Source organism: Sprattus sprattus (assembly GCF_963457725.1).
Source record: "Sprattus sprattus genome assembly, chromosome: 20".
NCBI classification, from domain to species: domain Eukaryota; kingdom Metazoa; phylum Chordata; class Actinopteri; order Clupeiformes; family Clupeidae; genus Sprattus; species Sprattus sprattus.
The window spans coordinates 18859570-18882677 of record NC_137918.1 but is presented as its reverse complement, the minus strand read 5'-3'; the positions used below and the strand labels follow the sequence as shown (position 1 = coordinate 18882677).

Sequence of the window (23108 nt, the reverse complement as noted above, 5' to 3'; positions counted from 1 at the left end):
AGACAAGACTATGATTCCTTTGTACCCCATAACATGTTTTTATTTAAGCAACCCAACAACCTGTACCATTAACACATGACAACTTGGTCTCTGTGTGATGTCATTGATCAAAATTGTGCTTGAAATGATATCCAACATCAACAGAAAATGCAATCAGAATTTCAATCAGCGCAAAAGAGGGAGACTGTCAGATCCATATACAGTATCATGAACAAACTCCAAAGAATGAGCTGGGCGCATAAAGTTTTTAGTTCCTCAAAACATGTTTCATAACCAGGCACGGGACATTACTCTGAGATAAGACGTTGACCCTTGTCTGACCAGTAGGTGTCTGAAAGCAAAAACAGGATGTATCACATCAGCAAAGTGTCACAATCATTTATATCACAAGGGTTGGTTCCTTACTTCAGCACATTTAAGCATTCAGATTAAAAATAGAATAAAAATGTATTACATTTCCCTATCACAGGCAACACCTTGTCCTTGTCTGTCTGCAGTCTCTAATGTAAGCATTCAAAAGTTGTCTTTATACAATTACTGACAGAACAAAAATCTACTGTTAGAAGGATGTAGTCAACAGGATAAGTCCGCTACCACTCTGTTCAATGTTGAAATCTGTTCAGCTGACTCATTAATCGTGCCCCCTCTTAAAGAGGCCTCATCCTTGACTGTGTCACTTTCAGTCTTGGCTCTTGGAGCACAAGTTCACACACGGACAGCCTGTGCAGGTAGACGTGCTACGATGAGGACAAAGCCACTGGGGATTGTTCTGGTCATCCTTCATGTCACATTGTGTTCCAGCCAATCAGGTATCAGTATCATGCAATAACTGTAGTGTGCACAGTTATGTAATGTACAGTATTACAGAAACTTGTTCTATTTAAGTCAGCGAAGTTAATGTCTTTAAGTGTGGTGATATCTGTAGTTCCACATGTTACCACAAGGTGTCGGTACCGGTTCTACTAATGAGTGATTACTGTTAATACAGATCAGATTTAGTACTGAGATCAAACAGTGAAATCGCATGTAAGATGCTCCGTCTTTATAATAAATGACAAGTGCTAATCAAAGATTCTTTGTTGAAATGAAGAACAAAACATTTAAGCAATACTCTTGTCATTACTGTTATTATTTTGAGGTTAAAAAATGTATTGTAATTCATCACTGTCAGTATTATCACTGCTGATATTATATACTATTACTACTTACAATGCTTAAACACAGAATAAGTTAGGCACCACATGATCATTTGATGGTTATTAGGGTCGGCACTAATCAAGTCGGTGTTGGGTGGTTAATCATCCCTGTGGCGAGAAACTGTTTAACATGGAACCCTTGGGAAGTAATCATAAAATATCTTTAAACTGCTTTACTATGAAATGTTATTCTCTGATGAGGTAACCTTTCTTCTTCAATCTCCTGCCTCACTTCTTGCCCCACAGAGAGCAATTTTTTGATGTATGACAAGAATGTCAACAAATGCCTAAAAGGCTACCAGCCTCTGAAGCTGTTCTACTGTGATTCCAACCAACTGAGCCAGCAGTTCCGCCGGACATCCAACGACCGCATCTTTAATGTTCACCTGAAGAAATGCCTGGGAGCTGGGAGTACAGCAGATGGTTCTGGCCTACAGTGGTTCATCTGTGATGATACAACTCAACTTCAAAAGTGGGAGTGCAAGAATGACACGCTGTTAAATCTGAAGGGGACAAATCTTTTCTTATCCCAAGATGAAAACAGCATCCTGAAACTCACCCAAGACATTGGAGCTGCTAGTCAGTGGCTAACACATGGCACAACAGAGGGGCTTTGCTCAAAGCCATACCAAGGTATGTGGCTTACAGTTTTTTGATTATGTCGAGGACTAAATTGAATGAAAGTGGAAACATTTTTTGTCACATTACATTACATAATGCTTCTTAACAGGTGTTGTACCCGATTCAGCCCCCCCGTCAGAATAAGGGTTTGAATCGGGTACAACACCGGTGTTAATGTTATCAAAGTTTAGTTCAGCACACTAATTATCAATACCCTAGAACAAATTTACACTGAACTTTCAACTCGTACCCTTGACTTACTTGTAGTTTGTGCATGTTTTCAGTATGCTCTTACTATTTTATACTCAGTATTTTACATTACAAACAATATCGAGTTGAGATGAAGGTTGAAATTGAGTTGAAATTAAACAGAAAATGTGGCTAAAGCTAGTCAATATCAGTTGAAAAAAGAAAACAAAGATCGCTATGTTAAGTGTTATGCAGTTATGCTGTTGAAACTTAATTATATACTCAACCTTTCATTATTTTGAACAGAACTGTACACAATCGGGGGCAATGCCTTTGGCCGTCCATGCCATTTTCCTTTCAAGTACAAGGGCAAATGGTACTCAGACTGTTCACTCTTGGAATCAGAAGAGCCGTGGTGTTCACCGGACAGAGACTACCAGGAATTGTGGGGCTACTGCCCCACTAAATGTACGTTACCTTTCAATGCCACAAGATATACTTGTTTACATTTTTCCTGCCAATTAAAGGCACCCAGTGCAACTTTCGAGGCTTAAAAATAAACATTCAATTTCTAGTCTTTTTTACACGTAGTAAGTTTCAATAACTCCATACCATTACATACCGACATTCAAGCAGCAAAGATGAGACGTCGTTGTGTGGTGAGAACTGATAGAAAATCGATAACAACAACAATCGCCGCCATTTTCTTTATTTTTTGGTAACCTACAATAAACAAAGCAGGTTCCAGTCAATGTAAAAATGGCTTCTCCCCACCGGCGATTGTTGTTGTTTACGATTTTCTATCAGTTCTCACCACTCAACGACGTCTCATCTTTGCTCCTTGAATGTCGATATGTAATGGTATGGAGTTATTGAAACTTACTACGTGCAAAAAAGACTAGAAATTGAATGTTTATTTTTCATTGAATGTTTACATAAAGTTGCACTGGGTGCCTTTAATGATAACAAAACAACAAAATGTACCATTGTTTAAAATACATGGTTTCCTTCATCTCACAAGATTTGCTATATCCTCAGGTTTACTTATTTATTAAAATACTTTTGTGTGTTTTTAAAACACGCAGCAACTGAAAATAAGCTCTGGAAGAAGAATCCACTGACAGGCGTCTTTTACCAGTTAAATGTCCACTCTGCCCTGACTTGGCACCAAGCTAGGAGGAGCTGCCAGCAGCAGGATTCAGACCTGCTGAGTATCACTGAGCCCCAGGAGCAAAGCTACATATCAGGTGACCCACGATTATATCTGTGTGTTGTTGTTTAGTGTGCCTCATTTTCAGTTGGCATAGAAAGGCCTGCGTCTTGTGTTTTGTAAGATACATCAGTATGTCATGCTAATTATGAAGTTCTTTTGAAAACAAAGGGATCACAAGTGGAATTGAAACGACTTTTTGGATTGGGCTAAACCAACTAGACAGTGAGAGTGGATGGCAGTGGGCAGATGGACATCCACTTCGTTACTTGAGATGGGGATCAGGTGTGTGTTTTTGTGTAAAATGTAATCAAAACGCGTCTGTAAAGAAGAAATGGAATATATTACATAACATTTATAATTATGAAGTATCTTATTATTATATAATATATATATACGTATACGTTAATCTTCTATTTCAGGCCAGCCAAACCCAGCCCCGGGATGGTTCTGTGGTTGCTTAAACACTATGCAGTCTAATCACTGGGAAAACAAGTTGTGCTCCAAAAAGCATGCATATATCTGCCAGAAAAGAACCACAGATCTGGCTACTGCTACTCCAGGTAGACGGCGCCATATTTATTATATTTCACTGAATGGAAATGATCATTCAATTTCCTATTGCCTGACAAAACTCTCTCTGTCTCTCAGGTCCGACAGCTTCTTGCATTGCTCCATGGGTGCCATACGCAGATCACTGCTATTTTTTTAATCGTACAAAGACAACCTGGAAGGATGCCAGCATTCAGTGTATGAGGACTGAAGGACACTTAGTGAGCGTTCATGATGTAGAGGAGCAAAGCTTTGTCCTCTCACAGCTGGGATACAGTGAGTCATATCACATTTTTGTTTTAATTATTTTAAATGAGGGTACATAGTACTGTATATAAATAGCATGTTTACATAGTATATACATATTAACATACAGTATGTACCCACCAAACAAAACATAGTAAAACTATACTGGTCCAAAAGAGATGCAATAAATACGCTGAAACGGCAAAGACAAAAAACAAACAAATAAGATAAACCAGAAAAAAAAGCATTTGATCAAAGTTCTGATGAATACATTCTTGTGTTGTCTGACTCCTGTTCCTTGCCTCTGCAGTGGAGACTGATAGGCTGTGGATCGGTCTGAATGACCAAAAGACACAACTACTGTTTGAGTGGAGCGATCAGTCTCCCGTCACCTTCGCCAAGTGGGACGCCCAGGAGCCATCTCACCACCGCGCGAAAGAGGAGGACTGTGTCCTGATGGGGGGGAAAGTAAGAGACAGTTGATGACATTCATTTTGACCATCAGTCAACTGAACTATTTCTATATGGATATTTTACAATTTTTTTTGTTTATTTGTTTACATACCTTAATAATTGTTAGATTTGTGACGCAGGGTTACTGTAACAGATTCATTTTCATGTGGTCCCTTTAATGTAATGTCTTGTAAGGAGAGTTAAAGTGTATGTAAACGTTTCTGTCTCCATGCTGTCAGGATGGAAAGTGGTCCGATTCAAACTGTAAAGAAAAGAATGGGTTCCTCTGTAAAAGGGCTGGGGACACCAACCCTGCCTCTGGATCCGAGACTGAGAACACTGGCTGCAAAGCTGTGAGTTTGTTTATCTTTTAAAGAAACTGATCAATGCCTGTCAATCCAATCACCATCCATCCAATCATTAACCCTTCCTCTTCTCTTTCCTCCCAGGCATGGACCAGGTATGGCTACAACTGCTACTTAGTTGGATCAACAACAAAGACATTTGATGAGGCAAAAAAGAGTTGCCAAGAAAGTGGCGCCCACTTGATTGATATACCAAGCAGGTAATCTAACTAAATGCTTACTGTCAACTTTGCAAAGGTTTTATGAAAGTTTATATTGACCTCTAAAATGGGTGTTTGAAACACACTAAATGACTTTGTACAACAGCAATATTGTCTTTGTATAGACACATTAAAACCTAAATCCCTGTGTTGAGAATTAAATATGTCCCCTTATAGGGTGGAGAATGCCTTCCTCATCAGTTTGGTGGGAGCCAGACCAGAGAAACACTTCTGGATTGGGCTGTCTAACCAAAGAGACCGTTACACATTTGAATGGACCAACACGCCGAAGGTCCCCTTCACTCACTGGAATGCTCGTATGCCAGGTGTGTGTCTTTCTGATGACAGGTGTGCGTGAAAGAGATATCAATGCAAATCATAAGAAATATTTCAAAAAAATGTTGTGTGTGTGTGTGTGTGTGTGTGTGTGTGTGTGTATCAAAAACAGGGCAAAAACAGGGTTGTGTAGCCATGACAACTGGGACTTTGGCAGGACTGTGGGATGTGCTGAGCTGCTCCAACCAGGAGAAATACATCTGCAGACAGCAGGCTGAGGGAGTGGTGACTACCCCAGCCCCACCTACCTCACCCCCTCCCAGCTGTGCAGAAGGCTGGAATCCCCTGGGAGCTCGACCCTTCTGTTACAAGGTTCATCACTGCTATGGGCATTATATATCAACTACCAACAATCAGTTCACATAAAACAACTTCACCTTGTTTTAATGTAATGACCCTTTCTAAGTTTTCTGACAGGGAATAAACCGACACTTCTGTTAAGGTTCATCACTGTCATTTGTTAAAATTCAGTAAAAACTTTGTGTAACAAACCTACTATTTTTTAAAAAAGCTCTTTGTCATGGCCTCCAAAGAAGAGAAGACCTGGTTTGAAGCTTTAGATTTCTGTAGATCCATTGGTGGGGATCTGATGAGCATTCATAGTCATCTGGATGACCCCAAATCTGAAAGTCGGTAAGAACTATAACAGTCGTGTTATTGTGTATATTTGCAATAAGACCTATTGATATATTTCAATGTCTTGTGATGTTCTGAACTACTTATTTCCCTTCCTGGAACGTGTTGTCTCCATCTCTACTTACATGTCAGATTTCATTCTGCATGGATTGGTTACAGTAATCAGGATCCTAATGTTGGCTACACATGGTCTGATGGCTCATCGGTGAGTTTTAAAAAATGTGTGTGTGTGTGTGTGTTTACGTATATGTGTGTGTGCGTGTGTGGGGGCGGTTCTACAGTGTGTGGCCTGGTATATGTACTTTACATTTGTTCAATTAGTGAAAGTTATTATATTACTTCATAAGTTCACAAAAGGGCCCTAGAGTAGTATATGTAAAATTGATAGACTTTTTTTAAAACTCTGTAGACGTATAGACTGGCCACAGCTGTATTGCGTATCTTTGTTGTGACATTTTAAGAGTTACAGATGATTAATCAACAATTCTGTCATATACAACATGAGATGAACAACTCCAATTCCAAGTTTGTTGACAGGACTTTTAAAGCACCATTATGGAGTTTTAATCTAAAGCTAGTGAGCTAACTGCCTAAAAAACATGCAAAAAACTGCCCAGTTGGCTCTGATAAAAGCTTGCTAACATGCTAACTGTCGTCTTTTGACAATATAGTTAGCAATGTTGTTCTCTGAAGACATACATAGAGCATAGCCATAGTGCATAGCCATAGGAGTGTTTGTCTGTCCTTCACATGACCATATACCATCAAAATAAATTTGAAGATGATACCAGAGGTAGTTGCTTTCAAAAACACACTTCAAAAAGTGGCAAATTGGTGCATAGTGTTGCTTTAAATGATCATAAGAAAATACAAAGACATAGACAAAGAAAGATCGTTATCATAGCAATACCCAAAAGACAGAACTTCCCCTGCAGATGATAGGCAGTGGCTATTCTATGGTGCCAGTCACACAGACCAGGCACAGACCAATCTTTCGACCGCCAACAATGGTCTTTACTAGCTGTCCTTGGTAGCAACAACAATAACATTTCCCAACAATTTGCCTTTTAATGATAGCTTAACATTTTTATTTTGTTTCAGGGTTCTTCACATTCCCGCTAATTACACACCATTGGACAATGCAATAATAATCTCTTACTGATATTGTTTATGCAAATGCCTTAATTTGCTCGTTGGTTTATTTTAATATTTTTGGTTTTCATGTAGGCTATCATCTGTCAGTTTAGATTTCTTGTTTTTAGTTATTCCAGTTAAGAATAATGATTTACTCTTACAGTCCTCCTACACAAAGTGGATGAGTGGAGAACCAAATAATAGAAACAATATGGAGAACTGTGCTGGAATTCTGGCTGGAATGTGGAATGATTTTTCCTGTGAAAAGAAAATGGATTTCTTTTGTGAGATACGTAAAGGTAAGCCAAGGGTTCCTAACACTGTTCTTAAGATGCTTATTTGAAGTATAAATATTCCTCAAAAATTGGAGCTTGTTTTAATTCCATCAAAGTCATGATTACTTTCGTTTTCTATATTGGTGAATATTTGTGCATTCTACCAAGAAACATTCTGTATAAAACAAAAGTCTACAAAGATGAGTTGTGTGCAAGTAAAAGTATTGTTACTTCATCATAATAGTTACTCAAGTAGAAGTAAAAGTACCCCTCAAAATAATGACTTGAGTAAGAGCAACTTCATATGAAGATATTGTTCACTCCCATAAGGCATATGTACTATAAAATAAAAATAAATAATGAATTGTAGGCTGGAGGGCTACTGCTGCTACTGGCCATGTATGTGCCATCAGTGAAGTTGTAAGGCCTATACCTTACAGGCTATACAAATAGTCTCCTCTTTATTCAGTTCAAATTGCTCATCCTTAGATTTTCCTAAGATCGTGATCTTGATGCTGTGTGATGGTTAATTGTCACTTATTTGATTTGAATATTTGATTTATGCTATGTTATGTATTTTAACTTTTTTTTGGGGACATAGTTGAAATTATGTGAACCTGATAGGCTTCCTTTAAAAGAAAAATGTCCACTAAATATTGCACTAATCAAATTAAGCCCTTTCTTTGTTGAGTTTAGGAGTAGGCCTACTACAAGTCATCCTATACTTTGAGAAATGACAGCTCAGATGAGATGCTAAAGTGACATCTGAGGCAGGAGAGATATGTGTAGGCTATGTGTAGGCTAGCCTTTCAACGGATGGTAGGCCTATTTGTTAATCAGTCTTAGAATAAACCACGCACTCACAAACTTGGCTAGCGTTAGGTTTTTGGTAACATTACATGTATCCAAGAAGATCTTAATCTTTTTTCCATTAGCTAGTTAAACTTGTTTGCCATGTCTGGATCCAGTGTATGCCCATGCTAGTACCCTCAAGAACATGGAGCGGAGTAAACCTAGCGGGGTACTGCCCACCTCTGTTTGTGTGTTCCCCTTTCAAATTAACATGTATAGATATTCTACTAGTTAGGAGAAAATAAATGTTGGTGGTTGCCAAACTGGGCCGAAGTGATAAACAAATCATTCTTTGTATTTTTCACAGGAGTAACCCCCTGGGTACCCAACGCTACCATTCCACGTGAGTATCCAACTGCTGCGGTTCTCATTCTGCTTGTGCAGAATGAAAATGTTGTCTGTTCTGTTGTCTGTTATGTCAAGTCATATAATATATGATTATGAATTATATAATATAGTATTATTTAACTCTAAAAGGAATTTGTTTTTTTTTGTATTGATATTCATGACTTTAGAATATAATGTCACAGAAGATGGATGGATAGAATACAGCGGTCATCAGTATTATATCAGTGACAGCGCAATGCAAATGGAGGATGCTAGAACATTTTGCAAAAAGGGACATGGGGACCTTGTTGTAATCAACAGTGAAGCAGAAAGGTTATTTCTGTGGAAACAGGTAATTCTTTTTTTATTATAGGAAATGCCAATTGTAACTTCGGTATATAAGGAGTTAAATTGTGTTTTGTATTTCCAAGAAAGCTCCACTGCTTTCTAGACTCAGTTGGCATTTTCATTATGCAATATGACCCGAGTGAGAGTGGGGTTCGTAAAGGATATCCCCCATCCCTGTGTTTGGCCCTAGTAGATGTAGTCTTTCACATTATATATAGTGTGATATTTGGTTGAACTACTTGACTAGGTCACAGTCAATGTGAGGGTAAAGATGGTCCTTTCAACTTAAAAATCAACGTCCTTTAGTTCTTTTTTGTATTTGTTGTGATGCCATGCTAAAAGTCTCTTCATGAAAAACACTGTTGTAGAAAATCAATTTTCCATGTTCATCAATGCATATAACTAATGACTAAATGAATTCCTATTATATTAATGTCTGCTAGATACAAAAGGAATATGATGACTTTTACATTGGATTAAGGATAGATCTGGATAAAAACACAGAGTAAGTCTGAGTGTTTGATCATTCATTCCTATATCAATGAGATGTTTAGTTCTGTGACCTCTGACCTTAGTCTGATCAAGTTAAGACACTGAGAAAACTAATTATATTGCCAGTAAGATAGGATACCTTATATTTAACCTTTTTGATGTTCTTTTTTGGTACCAGTTCCTAAATCATGCAAGAAGCTGCAATCAAAGCATAAATTGGAAATACAAATTGCACATCAAAGCTACACCATTTAAGGCAATAATATTGCATCTTACTAACCCGTAAGTACATCTTAGTTAGTGCATCTCAGTAACCAGTTAGTCCATCTTAGTTAGTTCATCTCAACTTAGTTGGTACATCTCACTAACCCATTAGAATTAAGCAATAAGCCCCAAGAGGCCGTGCTTTGCGCTGATTTTAGAACAGGTAAGGGAGTTGTTAGGCACGACGCGAAGCGGAGTGCCGTTAAACCCCCTTACCTGTTCTAAAATCAGCGCAAAGCACGGACTCGCGGGGCTTATTGCTTTTCTAAACCTGTTACTACACATATTTGATATGGTTTCATAATTAAAGACAATTCAATTTAAGAAACAACAGTTTAATGATAAACCGTCATTCTTCCGCCACTAAAAATTATAGTTCCTAAATAAATCGTTGCCACGCAACCCTTGAAGCAACGCAACAGCCAGATGGAACACTGGGTATGAAATGCGCTATATGAATGCCTTACCATTCGCTGCGCAGTAATATGGAATGTAATCAGGTCAAATTGTAAGGTAATGCTGGATTTTACAACGGCTTTTAGCCAATCACAATCAAGAATTTGAACAATCAGGTTTAGAACATCTTAGTTGGTACATGTCACTGACCCGTTAGAACAGCTTAGTTGGTACATCTGACTAACTCATTAGAACAGCTATTTAGTGCACGTCACTAACCCGTATATCTTAGTTAGTACATCTCACTAACCCGTATAGCTTAGTTAGTACATCTCACTTACCCGTTAGTTCCTCTTAGTTAGTACAGAGGCTTAGAGCGTGTGCCCAGTTGTTGTTTACGCTGCGCTCTAAGCGTATTTATGCGGAAGCCCTCCGTCTGTTATTCTATGGCTGAAACTGCCCTCAAGCTCAAGAAGGGTGTTGGCCTTGACGAACTTCACACCTACTGTATGTCAGCTGGTTAGACACAACAGTAAGCCAGACAAAAGAGGCCAAAGCCGATCTGTGTCAGGAGCAGCACAGAGGTGGAGGTGGAGTTTTGTCATCAAGCAGGCTTTGTCTGCCTTCCACACATGGAAATGTATAGAAAATGCATCGAAAAATGTTATATGAGTTTTGTGATGGTGCTGTGCATACATGCATAGACATCTGGCCTCAGATAAGTTAAACACTCCCACCTTAACACTTTTAAATAATCCAGGCACACATTTAACATCAGCCGGAAAATGCTTACTGACCTTGCACTGCATGCAGCTTTCCTTCGGGTCAAAGAGTAGCTTTTTAATTAAAAACAAAACCTACAAATACCCAATTAGACTAATATTACCATCCTGTTCCTGCTATTTCCTAGGTGGATGGATGGGACTCCAGTGGCTTTTGAAAGTTGGGATGAAAACCAACCACTCTTTGTGGTCAATGATGAGACCTGTGTGAAAATGAGTAATTCTTTTGGTTAGTACATTAAGTTACGTTATGCCTTTTGTACTATCGCATTATTTAGCTGTTTCTGATTGGACAAGAGACGTTCCATGAGTTGGATTATCCGTCAACATACCAACAGTTTGGGACTTTTCGAAGCTAATAATAAATCACTCCGCGATGAAATATTGCGCATTGATGATAACCGTTAATTCAAAATTCTTAAAATTCCAAACCAAGATGTTGACAATGGAACTATTTTTTGTTGCGTAGAAACAATGGCGAAATAAACCATTTTTAATCAATAACTTTGTGTTGAAATGTTTGTTGACTGTAGAATTGTTTTATACAAGCAATATAGCACTCGTGGGAGTGGGGTAGGTAAGGGATAATCCCATGGGTGTTGTTGCCTACGCCACTCGGCCTCCGGCCTCGGTGGCTACGGCTGAACACCACCTGTGGGATTATCCCTTACCTACCCCACTCCCACGAGTGCTATATTGCTTAATTATAATATGCCGGTCAGATGCTTGCAGTTTTTCAGTTTGCTTACATCATTGTGTTTGGTGTTTCTTTCCCAGGTCTCTGGCTTGTCACAAACTGTGGGAGAAGTCATGAATTCATCTGTGAGCGTCATGAAGCTCCTGCTGTAAATGCTACTCTGGCTCCTACTGAGGCCCCTAAGGGAGGCTGTGCCCCTGACTGGACAAAGTACAAACAACACGTGAGCACAGCCTGTTATTAAATATGTCTAACTGTTAGACATAAAATAGTTAAAAATGTAAAAATGTAGTGAAACAGTTATTTACAGCTACATTATTGCAATAAATAAGTGTTTTATAAACATTTAGATGAAAAAATCCAGTCAGTATGGGAATTATGATTCACTGAATGAGAGGTTGTTTAATGTTAAAAAATACTGACAGTGGCATCGGTTAATTGTAGGTACTGTAAAGAAATGATATGTAAGGTTGTGTGTTATTAAATACTTGTATCGTTCAGTGTTAGATAAAAAATATTTCTTCAAAACCATGGAATAATACATTCACTGTCTAGTGCTACAAGACTCAGTTTGAGGAGAAAAACTGGACGGATGCAATGTCATTCTGCAAAGCAGTGGGTGGAAATCTGGTATCAGTTCTAAGCAAAGATGAACAAGGTTTGTGCCACCTGCTTGTAAGATTATATATAAAATATTCTACATATGGTAATTCTGAAATATACACCAAATGTATAATGTCCTCAGTAATATAACACTCAATGAAAGAGTTCTAACCCTTTCACGTTTAACAATTTTTTTGTTAGCATTTCTGACAACCATGACCGCAGATGCCCAACAACATTTGTGGATTGGCTTGCACAGCTTCACAGATTGGAGCCTTGTGTGGAGTGAGGGAAAAATGGTCACTTTCAGAAATTTCCTCCTACAGAGTAATTTTTGGGATTGGGTGAGATGTAAAGAATATGCACTTAAATATTTACATTTTATAAATTACCATTAATTTCTGAACACAATGTACCAAATTGTAGTTAAAGCAGCATTACAGAGTTCTGTTCCCAAACTAATAAGCTAACTACCTAAACGACATGCAAAAACCTTGCAAACACCACCAACAGCCCTGCTGACACTGATAGAAGCTTGCCAACACATTAACTGTTCTTTTGGCAGTAAAGCTGGCAATGTCATGGGCCTCGTTTCCCGAACGCGAAAAAGGACTTGAAATCGGTCGTGAGAGGGATCCTACGTTGCAGAGCGGTTTCCCGACGCCGCACTTAGCTTAAGTTTATCTTTCGTTGAGAAGAATTCTACGTGTGGTCAGGACCAGTAGTAACTTCACACTTAGCGATGCAATCCACCAGGGGCGTCGTTCGGCCTATTATAGAAGAAATCCAAACGATGTTTCTGTGTATAGCACATCATGAGAATGTCATTGTTTAACCTGCCTATTCCCATCAAAATAGAAATAAAGAATATTGAGTATTTGAAAATAAAGATTATACAAAATAATATGTTATTGAACTAAGGAGATGGCTTTTCTGACTGTGTAGTTAGGCTGCAATATTAGGAAATTCACATGTCATTGAGCCGGGCTGGAAATCAATCAAGAGGGTGGCACCCGCTAGCCTAAATATATTTATTGAGGTATTGTTCTTATGTCGACACTTGTTATATTGGAACTTCATTCATGAGCCTATACATGGGTTTCTTGTATACAAATATTGAAGACTGCGCGCGCAAATCCGCGGCAGAAAGCCATCTACCCTAATACAAATGAATACAGAAAGCCCAGTTTAAATGTATTGTTTATTACTTATTTAGCCTACCGTTCCCTATTCTGTTGCCATGAATGCTTGCACACACCCTCAACATATTCCCAAACGTAACCTTGTACATTGTTGAGCCTTTTTCTATATTTGATTTGATTTGATATTTTATTTTTCCTGGCAAACGGATGCTTCCTCCTAGGTATACTGAACATCTTACCAACTCTGTTAGAGCAGTTCACCACACAACAACTCCCTGTCATGTTGCCTTCCTCCACAGCTTTCTCATCCACTTCAACGTTATCTTGCTTCTTTCTGCCGCGAGATTGCGCACGCAACCAGTGATGACGTAGCCGAGAAACCCATGTATACACAAGTGAGAAAATCGACTCGTCTGACATCGATGAACAGGCGACCTCCACCCTAAGAGATACTTAAGAACTCGTGCACGTGCCGCTCGTGCACCTGACTTTAAGATGATGTTCGGGAAACGCTCGTAAATAGAAAGTGTTACTGAGTCTACTTTGTCGCCAAAATCCACGTAGGCCATTAAAATACGTCGTTATCGGGAAACGAGGCCATGTGTGTGAAAGCTTTTCTTCCATTTTTGGAAGGTGTTCCAGTCCGTTACACAGAACTACATAGTGCATATCTTGGATGGCTAATGGGGAAGACACAGGTGTTTATCTGTCCCTCACAAACAAACAACAAAAACAAACGAGGCTGACTTTAGTCAGTTTATTGTGGCACAAACAACAAACAGCAACACACGTGCATTTTAGGTGGCGACACAGGACACACATTTTCTCATTTTTCCTCTGCATTTTTCCCATGCCGGACTGTCCTTCCTCCAGGACCCCAGGAGAAGTGGGTAGCCTGTTGCATAGTGTTACTTTAAATACAGTGTGGCTAAATATTATGTTATATATGGTATTAAATAATACCATAACCTCACTTTAAAGAAAACTTATGCTGCTGTACGTGTATCTGTCTGTTCTACTAAGTATTAGGTAATGTCTTGTCTTATCTGTTGTGCCTGTGCACTTTATATGTTTCACTGTGGGAGTGTGGGAAACGTTCTATAGATTCCTTTGTATGTCTTGACATGTGAAGTAATTGACAATAAAGCTACTTTGACTTGACTTTGACTAATAGCTTCTTCCTGGACAGGAAAGTGAATGTTTTGCAATAATCAACTCCAGAACTTCTGTTGGAAAGTGGAAGGACTACGAATGCTCTCAAAATATGGGATTTATCTGCAAACGACCCACCGGTGAGTAATAATTATGTCACAATCCTGTGAGTTTGAGTGCAACAGGGAGTGGTGCTATCTAGCACTCCCAAGTGCTCTAATAGCATTCAAGAATATTACGGTATGAATGTAAATAGATTACAAAAAAGTATGTACCGGTATGTCATTTTATATAAAGCACTCATATGTTGGTAAGTACATTTATTTAAAGTTCAATATGTTAGATCAAACGATACACGTAATTAAAATGAATGAAAATACATGACATAGAAATGGGAAACACAGGGGTATAAGTCAGAAAATGCTTTCAAAAGCAATTATTAAAAAATGTGTATCGTGACAAGGTTTCACTGACAATTCCATTAGTTTCAATTTTGTTTATGTAGCACCAAAACAATGAACTTGTCTCAAGGCGCTTTACAGAGCCCAGGGCCTAATAAAATGAGGAACCACAATTTAAGGGCTAAAGACGGCTGCTTTGTTCTGCGTTGGTGTCACATTGTTGCGCAAAATGTACTCATAGCAATTCATGCTTCTTGAATGGTTGCGGGTGTTGCCAAGCAATTCACACCCAGAACAATAGGCTTGCGTAAAAAATGGCGCAAGTCTAGAAAAAGGGGCAGACGCACGCAAGGACGTGAAAAGTCGCGCAAGGGTCGCGCAAGGGGCTTGCACGGCCTCTTGCGCTTGCGCTTACACTTATGTCTCTGACCATAAATCAGCCTTAAGATGCAGTGAATTGGAATACGCGAAGTACTGTATATAAATAATTTACGCTGTAGTGCATTTGAGTGAATGTGTATAAATGAACCTGTTTCTAACTGTAGAGCTCCATAAGGATGTTGGCCATTGTCCTGTTAGTCTGGGGACAAATAACACTAGTTTAGCTGTTACATATATTTTGTTTATAATTGTCCCTCATTGTGAAACCGGATCATTCTGGAGAGGTTTGGGCATAATAACATGACCCATGCCGTCATCCTGCCATTCATCTTATCGTTATATATTGACGATTCCCTGGTTGTTATTTTATGTAATTGTTTCTATAGATAATCAAATCATCCCACAGACAACAGTGCTCCCCCGCTCATACGTGGAGTTTGGGAATGACTCCCTAAAGGTGGAGCCAAACAATGGGACGTGGTGGGAGGCCAAGAGGAGGTGTGAGGCAGACGATGCCCAGCTGGCCAGCATTCGTGATGGCATCACCCAGGCCTACATAGAGCTGCAGATCCACAAACTCAAGCAACCTGTGTGGATTGGACTCAATAAAAATGAGGTCATATTCCATTTCTGTGACAACCTGTGCCTTGTAGAATTCATAATTTGCTGAATCTCTTTTACATGTTTGTTTCTTTGTCTTTTTATTTCACAATGTGATTCTTAACCACCCACAGACCGATGGTTACTTTAGATGGATTGATCACTGGCACCTGAACAGGGAGAACTGGAAAAATTCAGAACCCAAAAGCCAATTTCCTTGTGTGTATGTGGATCTGACTGGAGGCTGGCAAACTGCTCCATGCAATCTCTCCCTTCCCAGTGTCTGCAAGCGCTCAACGGGTATGGAAGATCCTTTTTTTCACCACATTTGACTGTGCTGTTCTATTCTAAGTCTTAAAGAGAATTTAGCCCTAAACATTAGCCCAGTTAAGAATTTAACTTCAAGTCAAATAAACATTTATCTCTTACAAATCAGGATAAATGAATGGCTATTTTTCACAGCAGACAAATGTATCTATTCCAAAATGTAAATTGAATATTACTGAAAGAAATGAATTATTCCCGCTACTATACTGTACGTATAACACATGAGTCAAAACAGCGGTTGTGTGCAGTTCCACTTGTGATGGATCCCAACAGTTACAAGCGCACGTTGTCCGATTTCCACCAAATCCGATCACTTATCTGGGGGTGTAAATCTGATTTCAGTCGGACACAGGAAATCTAGATTTGGGGTGTTACATGAAATGGATCTTCGATTGAAACCCAACAACGCCCGAAAACTGGACACATGTAACCGCACTGAGTGATCCTCAGTTTTTCCCTGAAACTCTCCCTCTCCATTCACAGATATTGCTCCAACGCCTCACCCTCAGTATCCTGGTCTGTGTCCAGAGTTATGGTTGCCTTTTAAGGGCCATTGCTACTTTCTGTCATCTAGAAAAAAAAGCTGGCCAGAAGCTTCTACAGCCTGTACTATATTGGGTACTGGATACTGTTATGCATTGCATCTTACTTTGACTACAGGGTTTCAAAAGTTTGGCCCACTTTACATACAGTATATGTAAGTGTAACATGTCAAGTTTGGGTCCTATGTTTCATGACATGGAAAATAAAAGATCCAGCAATTTCTCCACACTCACAGAAATCTGTGCAGTCATACTTAAGCAATAAGCCCCAAGAGGCTGTGCTTTGCGCTGATTTTAGAACAGGTAAGGGAGTTGTTAGGCACGACGCGAAGCGGAGTGCCGTTAAACCCCCTTACCTGTTCTAAAATCAGCGCAAAGCACGGACTTGCGGGGCTTATTGCTTTTCTAAACCTGTTACTACACATATTTGATATGGTTTCATAAATAAAGACAATTCAATTTAAGAAACAATAGTTTAATGATAAACCGTCATTCTTCCGCCACTAAAAATTATAGTTCCTAAATAAATTGTTGCCACGCAACCCTTGAAGCAACGCAACAGCCAGATGGAACACTGGGTATGAAATGCGCTATATGAATGCCTTGCCATTCGCTGCGCAGTAATATGGAATATAATCAGGTCAAATTGTAAGGTAATGCTGAATTTTACAACGGCTTTTCACAATCAAGGATTTGAATAATCAGGTTTAGAAATGCAGATATAGCCATGCAGAATCCATAGGTTACTACAACCCACTGACTAAATTCCCTCATAAGCTGTAAAATCTTTGAGACTGTTTTATGTTGTATTTATATCTTTGTTCAGTTGAAATATCTGAACTGAAAGGACTTTTAGCTTTGTCATACGAGATGTTATTTCATAGCTCTGATTTCAAATTAAGATGTTCCAGGAGCGTCGCTGCTTAGCATTGAAAGTTCTGAAGAGGCCACGTTTATAAACAGTATGCTGGAGATGGTGCAGGACACCTATGAAGCTGTCTGGATGGGCCTTTACAAAAACCTCAAAGGTAATAGTAACCAGAATTGAAATGGACTGTGTTCTACGATTTGTCAATAGAAACCAGATATACACCCTCATAAATAATTACATTATTTTGAACTTAGGTCAGTGGCACTGGCTGGACAGGAGTGTAGTGGACTATACCAACTGGGCTGAAGGTCAACCAGATGATGATGAAGACATGCATGCTTTGATCTCTACATCAGACTTGAAATGGAGGAGTGCTTGGAAGAACTCAGAATATCCATACATCTGCAAAAAGCCCAAAGGTATGACTTCGACCCACTCATGTCCACAGAGGCTTGCTTTAATGAAATACACAGAACTATAAGAGGGCAGCCAAAGTGTTACCGAAGACGGAAAACACCAGACTGTAATAATAATTTTTTGTATTCATTAAATGATATTTGTAACATTACCTTACCACTATGAAACATTTGGCTAGCTATTAAATAAGCACTGGCATGACACTAGAGGAATTGCAGATGGTACAATAATACATGGTAAACCAGTTGTTCCAAAGTATAGACTGGTTTCAGTGTAAGATAAAAATCCCAGTGTGTTGATAACCATTACTAATGACAAGAGCTTAAACGAAAATGCTTACTAATTGTTAACCAATTACCAATTGAAACTAGAAAATGCATTTCCTGAAGGAAATACCAGTGCATGAAATGCAAAGGTTAAGAAAGGAAAGAAGAAAAGAAAGAAGAGTGAAAGAAGGAAAGAAGAAAGGAAAGAAGAGTGGAAGAAGGAAAGACAAAAGGAAAGAAGAGTGAAGAGTGGAAGAAGGAAAGAAGAGTGAAATAATGAAAGAAGAAAAGAAAGAAGAGTGAAGAAAGGAAAGAAGAGTGGAAGGAAAGAAGAAAAGAAAGAAGAGTGAAAGAAGGAAAGAATAAAGGAAAGAAGAGTGGAAGAAGGAAAGAAAAATGGAAGAAGGAAAGAAGAGTGGATGGAGGAAAAAAGAAAGGCAAGAAGAGTGGAAGAAGGAAAGAAAAATGGAAGTGAAAATATTGAAAAAAGGAGATAAAAATGGAGTGAAGGAGAGATTGAGTGTGAGAGAAAGTTGACAGAGAGAAAGATGGAGAGAAAAAAAATAGAGAATGGATGGTGTCTTAATGTTCCTAGTTACAGTTAAATTGAGAGGGACAGAGAGAGAAGAGATTCCTTTGATTTGGCACAGGTGTCAGTAAAGCACAGGTGCAAGCCAGTTTAAAGACCCTATTATGATGTCATAATGGCCCACTGTAAGTCAATGGGAGAAATTTATATTCGTTTTTCTTTAATATCTTAAAAAGTATAAAGTTTAGAAAAGTGAAAAATACATAGCATAAGTGTCTTTTACAAGACCTACGCGACAAAGTTTGAATGAAGTTTCTACGTTAAGCGGTTCGGGCTGAATTAATCGCAGAAAAAGGTAACAAGAATAAGAAGAAGAAGAAGAAGAAGAAGAAGAAGAAGCCTAGGAATAACAATACAGGGCATTTCATGCACTGTAATGACCAATTGAACCAAATAATCCTAAAACACCCCAAATGCAAACTAACTCTAAGACTAACCAAATGTGAGTGATTTGAGGAATGTGAGGGAGGAGATGGATGGAACGAGAGAGAGAGGGAGAAAGAGAGGGGGGGGAAGAGAGAGAGAGGGAGAAAGAGAGGGGGGGGGAGAGAGAGAGAGGGAGAAAGAGAGGGGGGGGGAAGAGAGAGAGAGGGAGAAAGAGAGGGGGGGAAGAGAGAGGGAAAACAGCCTGCCCCTGATGGGTTGGCAGAGAGGGGAGGAGTAGAAAAGGCACAGAGGAAGGACAATTGCAAGAGACCAATTGTCTTAAGCCCCTGTGCTCACGAAGCCTAGTTTCTCTGTATCCAAAAGGAAACTTTGTTGTAAAAACGAACACACTGTATCCACACACTGTATCCACTCACTGTATCCACACACTGTATCCACACACTGTATCCACACACTGTATCCACACACTGTATCCATACACTGTATCCGCAACGGTTCGAATCGGGAGTCCAAAGTGAGTAGATCTGAATCTGTTTGCAGGCTTAAAAATGGCTGCTTATATAATCCAACCTCCATTCCTATGCATACAGCAGGGAGGCTGATAAGTATGCAGACAGTGAAGTAGTGAGATCATCATGTGTAGATACTTTAGATTGTAATGAAATCATGATCAGATCACTCTACCCCTCCAGCCATCTTCTTTGATACTGGAGATCGGGATGTCCATTTTATAGCTCATTTTCAGCATCCATTCTGCCTCACGCAAAGCACGCATGTTAAAAATTAAATCGAAGTATAACGAAACAATTGTACATCAAAATGTAATTCAAGTGTTTGTTTTTAATGCTGCAAATATGTCAACGTGCAAGCGCAATATGAACAGAATTCTGATTTGGTATTCTTCTTGTATTTTTGTCTTCTTCTTGCAGTGTGTTCTTTTTGTGCTGTTTTGGTGTTGTTACTCCTAGCTTCCTGGGCAGTCATGTGTATGGTTAAAAGCTTATGTACATTAATGTCAAGACAAGGCATACATGCTTTCCATATTTTCCTTTTCAGATCCATTGCCTACAGTGTCTACACTTGGTAAGTTGACATTAGCAATCTACAGTCGTTTAAGCAGCACAATGGCTCCCGCTGCTCATTTGAACGTTACTTTCAAAATCCACGCAGTCCCATGTCAGGAAATATCTTAAAATTCCACGCTTGTTGAAAATCTAAACCAGCCCTAAAGAAAGAGATTATCCCCCTCCATTACTGCCAACTTTACAGCCGGGTTGTCAATTTGATAATACACTGCAATATGCAGTGCACTTCATTATTAGAAGTGTGTGACTAGATGTAGCGCATAGCAGTGTGTAACAAGATGGCAGCATAAAGGGAGAGAGGAGCCAGAATAAAGTGAAATTACATCTTTTGTTCCAAGATAAGTTTGTTATCTTGAGTGATTGCATTTCTGGCATAAATAGACTAGAAAAGTTTGTTGTATAGCTTATTTTGAGTGAGAGGTTAAGGAACTATAGTTTGTGGATGTGGCAGCTGTACACTGAAAGGGTGTGAAGCAGTGCCTGACGGTGCAAACCCATGACAGCGACGCAACCAAATTCCATCGCTTTGAGTGGGCGTGGTGTAGCGTGTGGAAATAGCATAACAGACTGGACTAGTGAGCTTGTGAGCAGGCTAGTCAGTTAGAAGCTATCTAGTCACTTGTCTTTATATCAAAACTGTCATTGTGTTCAAATAAGCCCAGGATAAAATATAGAACATACCAGGAGCAACAACAAGCCCTTACAATGCCATCCAAGCCTTTCTTTTTAGAAAATTAAACGACCAAACGATGCCACAGTCCTACAATTTTCAAACTGTCAAAGACGACACCAAACAATCTCATTGGCCGCTGCCGGGAAAAATCGCTCTTCATTTGCACAAGTTTCAACATGTTCGAATTTTCATCGGTCGCGTCGCCCAGATCGCTGGCCTACGTCACAATGGATTGGCTCCCGTTGAAGTGCATTGGGTTTAGAAATCGCGTCGCTCATAACGGTGCAAACCCATGCCAGCGACGCGACCGAATTCCATCGCTTTGAGTGGGCGTGGTGTAGCGTGTGGAAATAGCATACAGTCCTACAATTTTCAAACCGTCAAAGACGACACCAAACAATCTCATTGGCCTCTGCCGGGAAAAATCGCTCCTTATTTGCATAAGTTTCAACATGTTCGAATTTTAATCGGTCGCGTCGCATCGCTCATCTACGTCACAATGGACTGGCTCCTGTTGAAATGCATTGGGTTTAGAAATCGCGTCGCTCACAACGGTGGCATGGGTTTGCACCGTGGGTTTGCACAGTGAGAGTTACATTCTGCGGTGTTGCGACCCATCTAGTGAACATGAGGAGTTTGACGATATAAGAGACATATTCTTGTGCTAAATAAGGCAACAATATGAGATTCACTGTACTTGCCATTTTTTGGCAAAACATCCAAAAGTATTTTTTTACAACCATAATTGTAAGGACATAGTGATATTTAACTATACTATATAAAAAAGCTTTTTTTTATAAAAGCATAGCGTATGTGTGTTTTACACCTTAAGGTGCTGGGTGGAGATAAGTTCTCTTTTTACTCTGTGTAAGTTTGAAAGATATGCACTTCCTTCCTGTCCCTGAGGTCTTATGACTGCTATATGAATTTAAGTGCGTGCACAAATTCCTAACCCTAGGTGTTTGTTTTTCTGGTTACATTAGCTAATCATGCTACCATTAAAGCAAACCTCGATTTGTAATGTTACAAATTTGTGCATGTGTTGACAAGCTGAAAGATTTGTAATCAGCTAAGAAGACTCAGCTTGTCAATAATGCACATAGAATAGTGTCCATGAATTACACTCTGAAACTGTAGGGGGCGCAAACACACACAAATAAAAAACACAGAATTGGGCCATTAACATCATCAGTCAAGCCTACAAAGCTGTGTGCTGAAAAATGCCAGATCAGATTCATAAGAACCATTTATCGTCACTTACCTTTTTCTGTTCTTTCTCTTTTTAGAAATCCCTGTTGTGGAGGTTCACCGTTTGTATACAGGGCTGGTTGTCGCCATTATGATTGCTTTCACTGTGATGGGATTTGTTGCTTTTTTCTACTACAAAGGCCATAAACCAGTTCTACCCAGAATGCCTGCCTTTGAGAATCCATTGTACTTCAAGTCCTCTAAGCAAGATATTCCTGATGACAAGAATTTAATAGAGAGCATAGAGATAGATCCATGTCCATAAATCCATAAATAAATAATGCATCAATGAATCATCTGTACAGTATGCATGTATGTATGTATGCATGCATGTATGTATGTACTGTATGTATGCATGTATGTATGTATTCATGTACGCATGCATGTATGTATGTATGTATGTATGTATGTATGTATGTACATGTATGTATGTATGTATGTATGTATGTATGTATGTAAGTATGTATGTAAACAGTACATCAAGTGCAAGAAAAAATAATGGGTCAAACATTTTTGTGAAATTAAATGAAGGTTTCTGATAACATTGCTTAAGAAGTTTTGAAATTCCATTTAAAAGTAGTTGTTTATCACTGTAATAATGTATGTTATGTATTTTTGTTTCACCTCACGTAGATTTTCCTTTCTGATTTTAGTGATATTTGTTTTTCATATCTTCATACATAATGTTTGTGAAATACATGATATTTGTGAATATCAGATGTGTTGTCTGTGTCACACACCCTTAATTGTCACCTGATCATTATTAGCTGACACATTCAGGGAGAAGTTGGAGAAGAGGGTCCATTTTGAAAGAGAGTCCATTTTGACCTGAAACTCTAATTTAGTGTTACAT

At 39.1% G+C, this 23108-nt stretch overlaps 1 protein-coding gene across 1 annotated transcript; it reads left to right on the top strand.

The window, feature by feature from the left end:
* Positions 1-742: 742 nt before the first annotated feature.
* Positions 743-22520, top strand: LOC308381629 (macrophage mannose receptor 1-like; the record flags this gene model as incomplete). Its single annotated transcript, XM_080859217.1, has 30 exons — positions 743-809; positions 1443-1829; positions 2313-2474; positions 3092-3253; positions 3388-3501; positions 3639-3779; positions 3868-4044; positions 4325-4482; positions 4707-4820; positions 4917-5032; positions 5210-5358; positions 5481-5680; positions 5880-6001; positions 6137-6209; positions 7302-7437; positions 8573-8608; positions 8781-8944; positions 9384-9445; positions 11003-11103; positions 11652-11794; positions 12127-12229; positions 12376-12518; positions 14506-14608; positions 15637-15866; positions 15985-16150; positions 16661-16795; positions 17631-17747; positions 17845-18009; positions 20306-20332; positions 22294-22520. The coding sequence occupies 30 exons, from the start codon at positions 743-745 to the stop codon at positions 22518-22520; spliced, it is 4200 nt and encodes a 1399-aa protein (XP_080715343.1).
* Between the last annotated feature and the right edge of the window lie 588 nt (positions 22521-23108).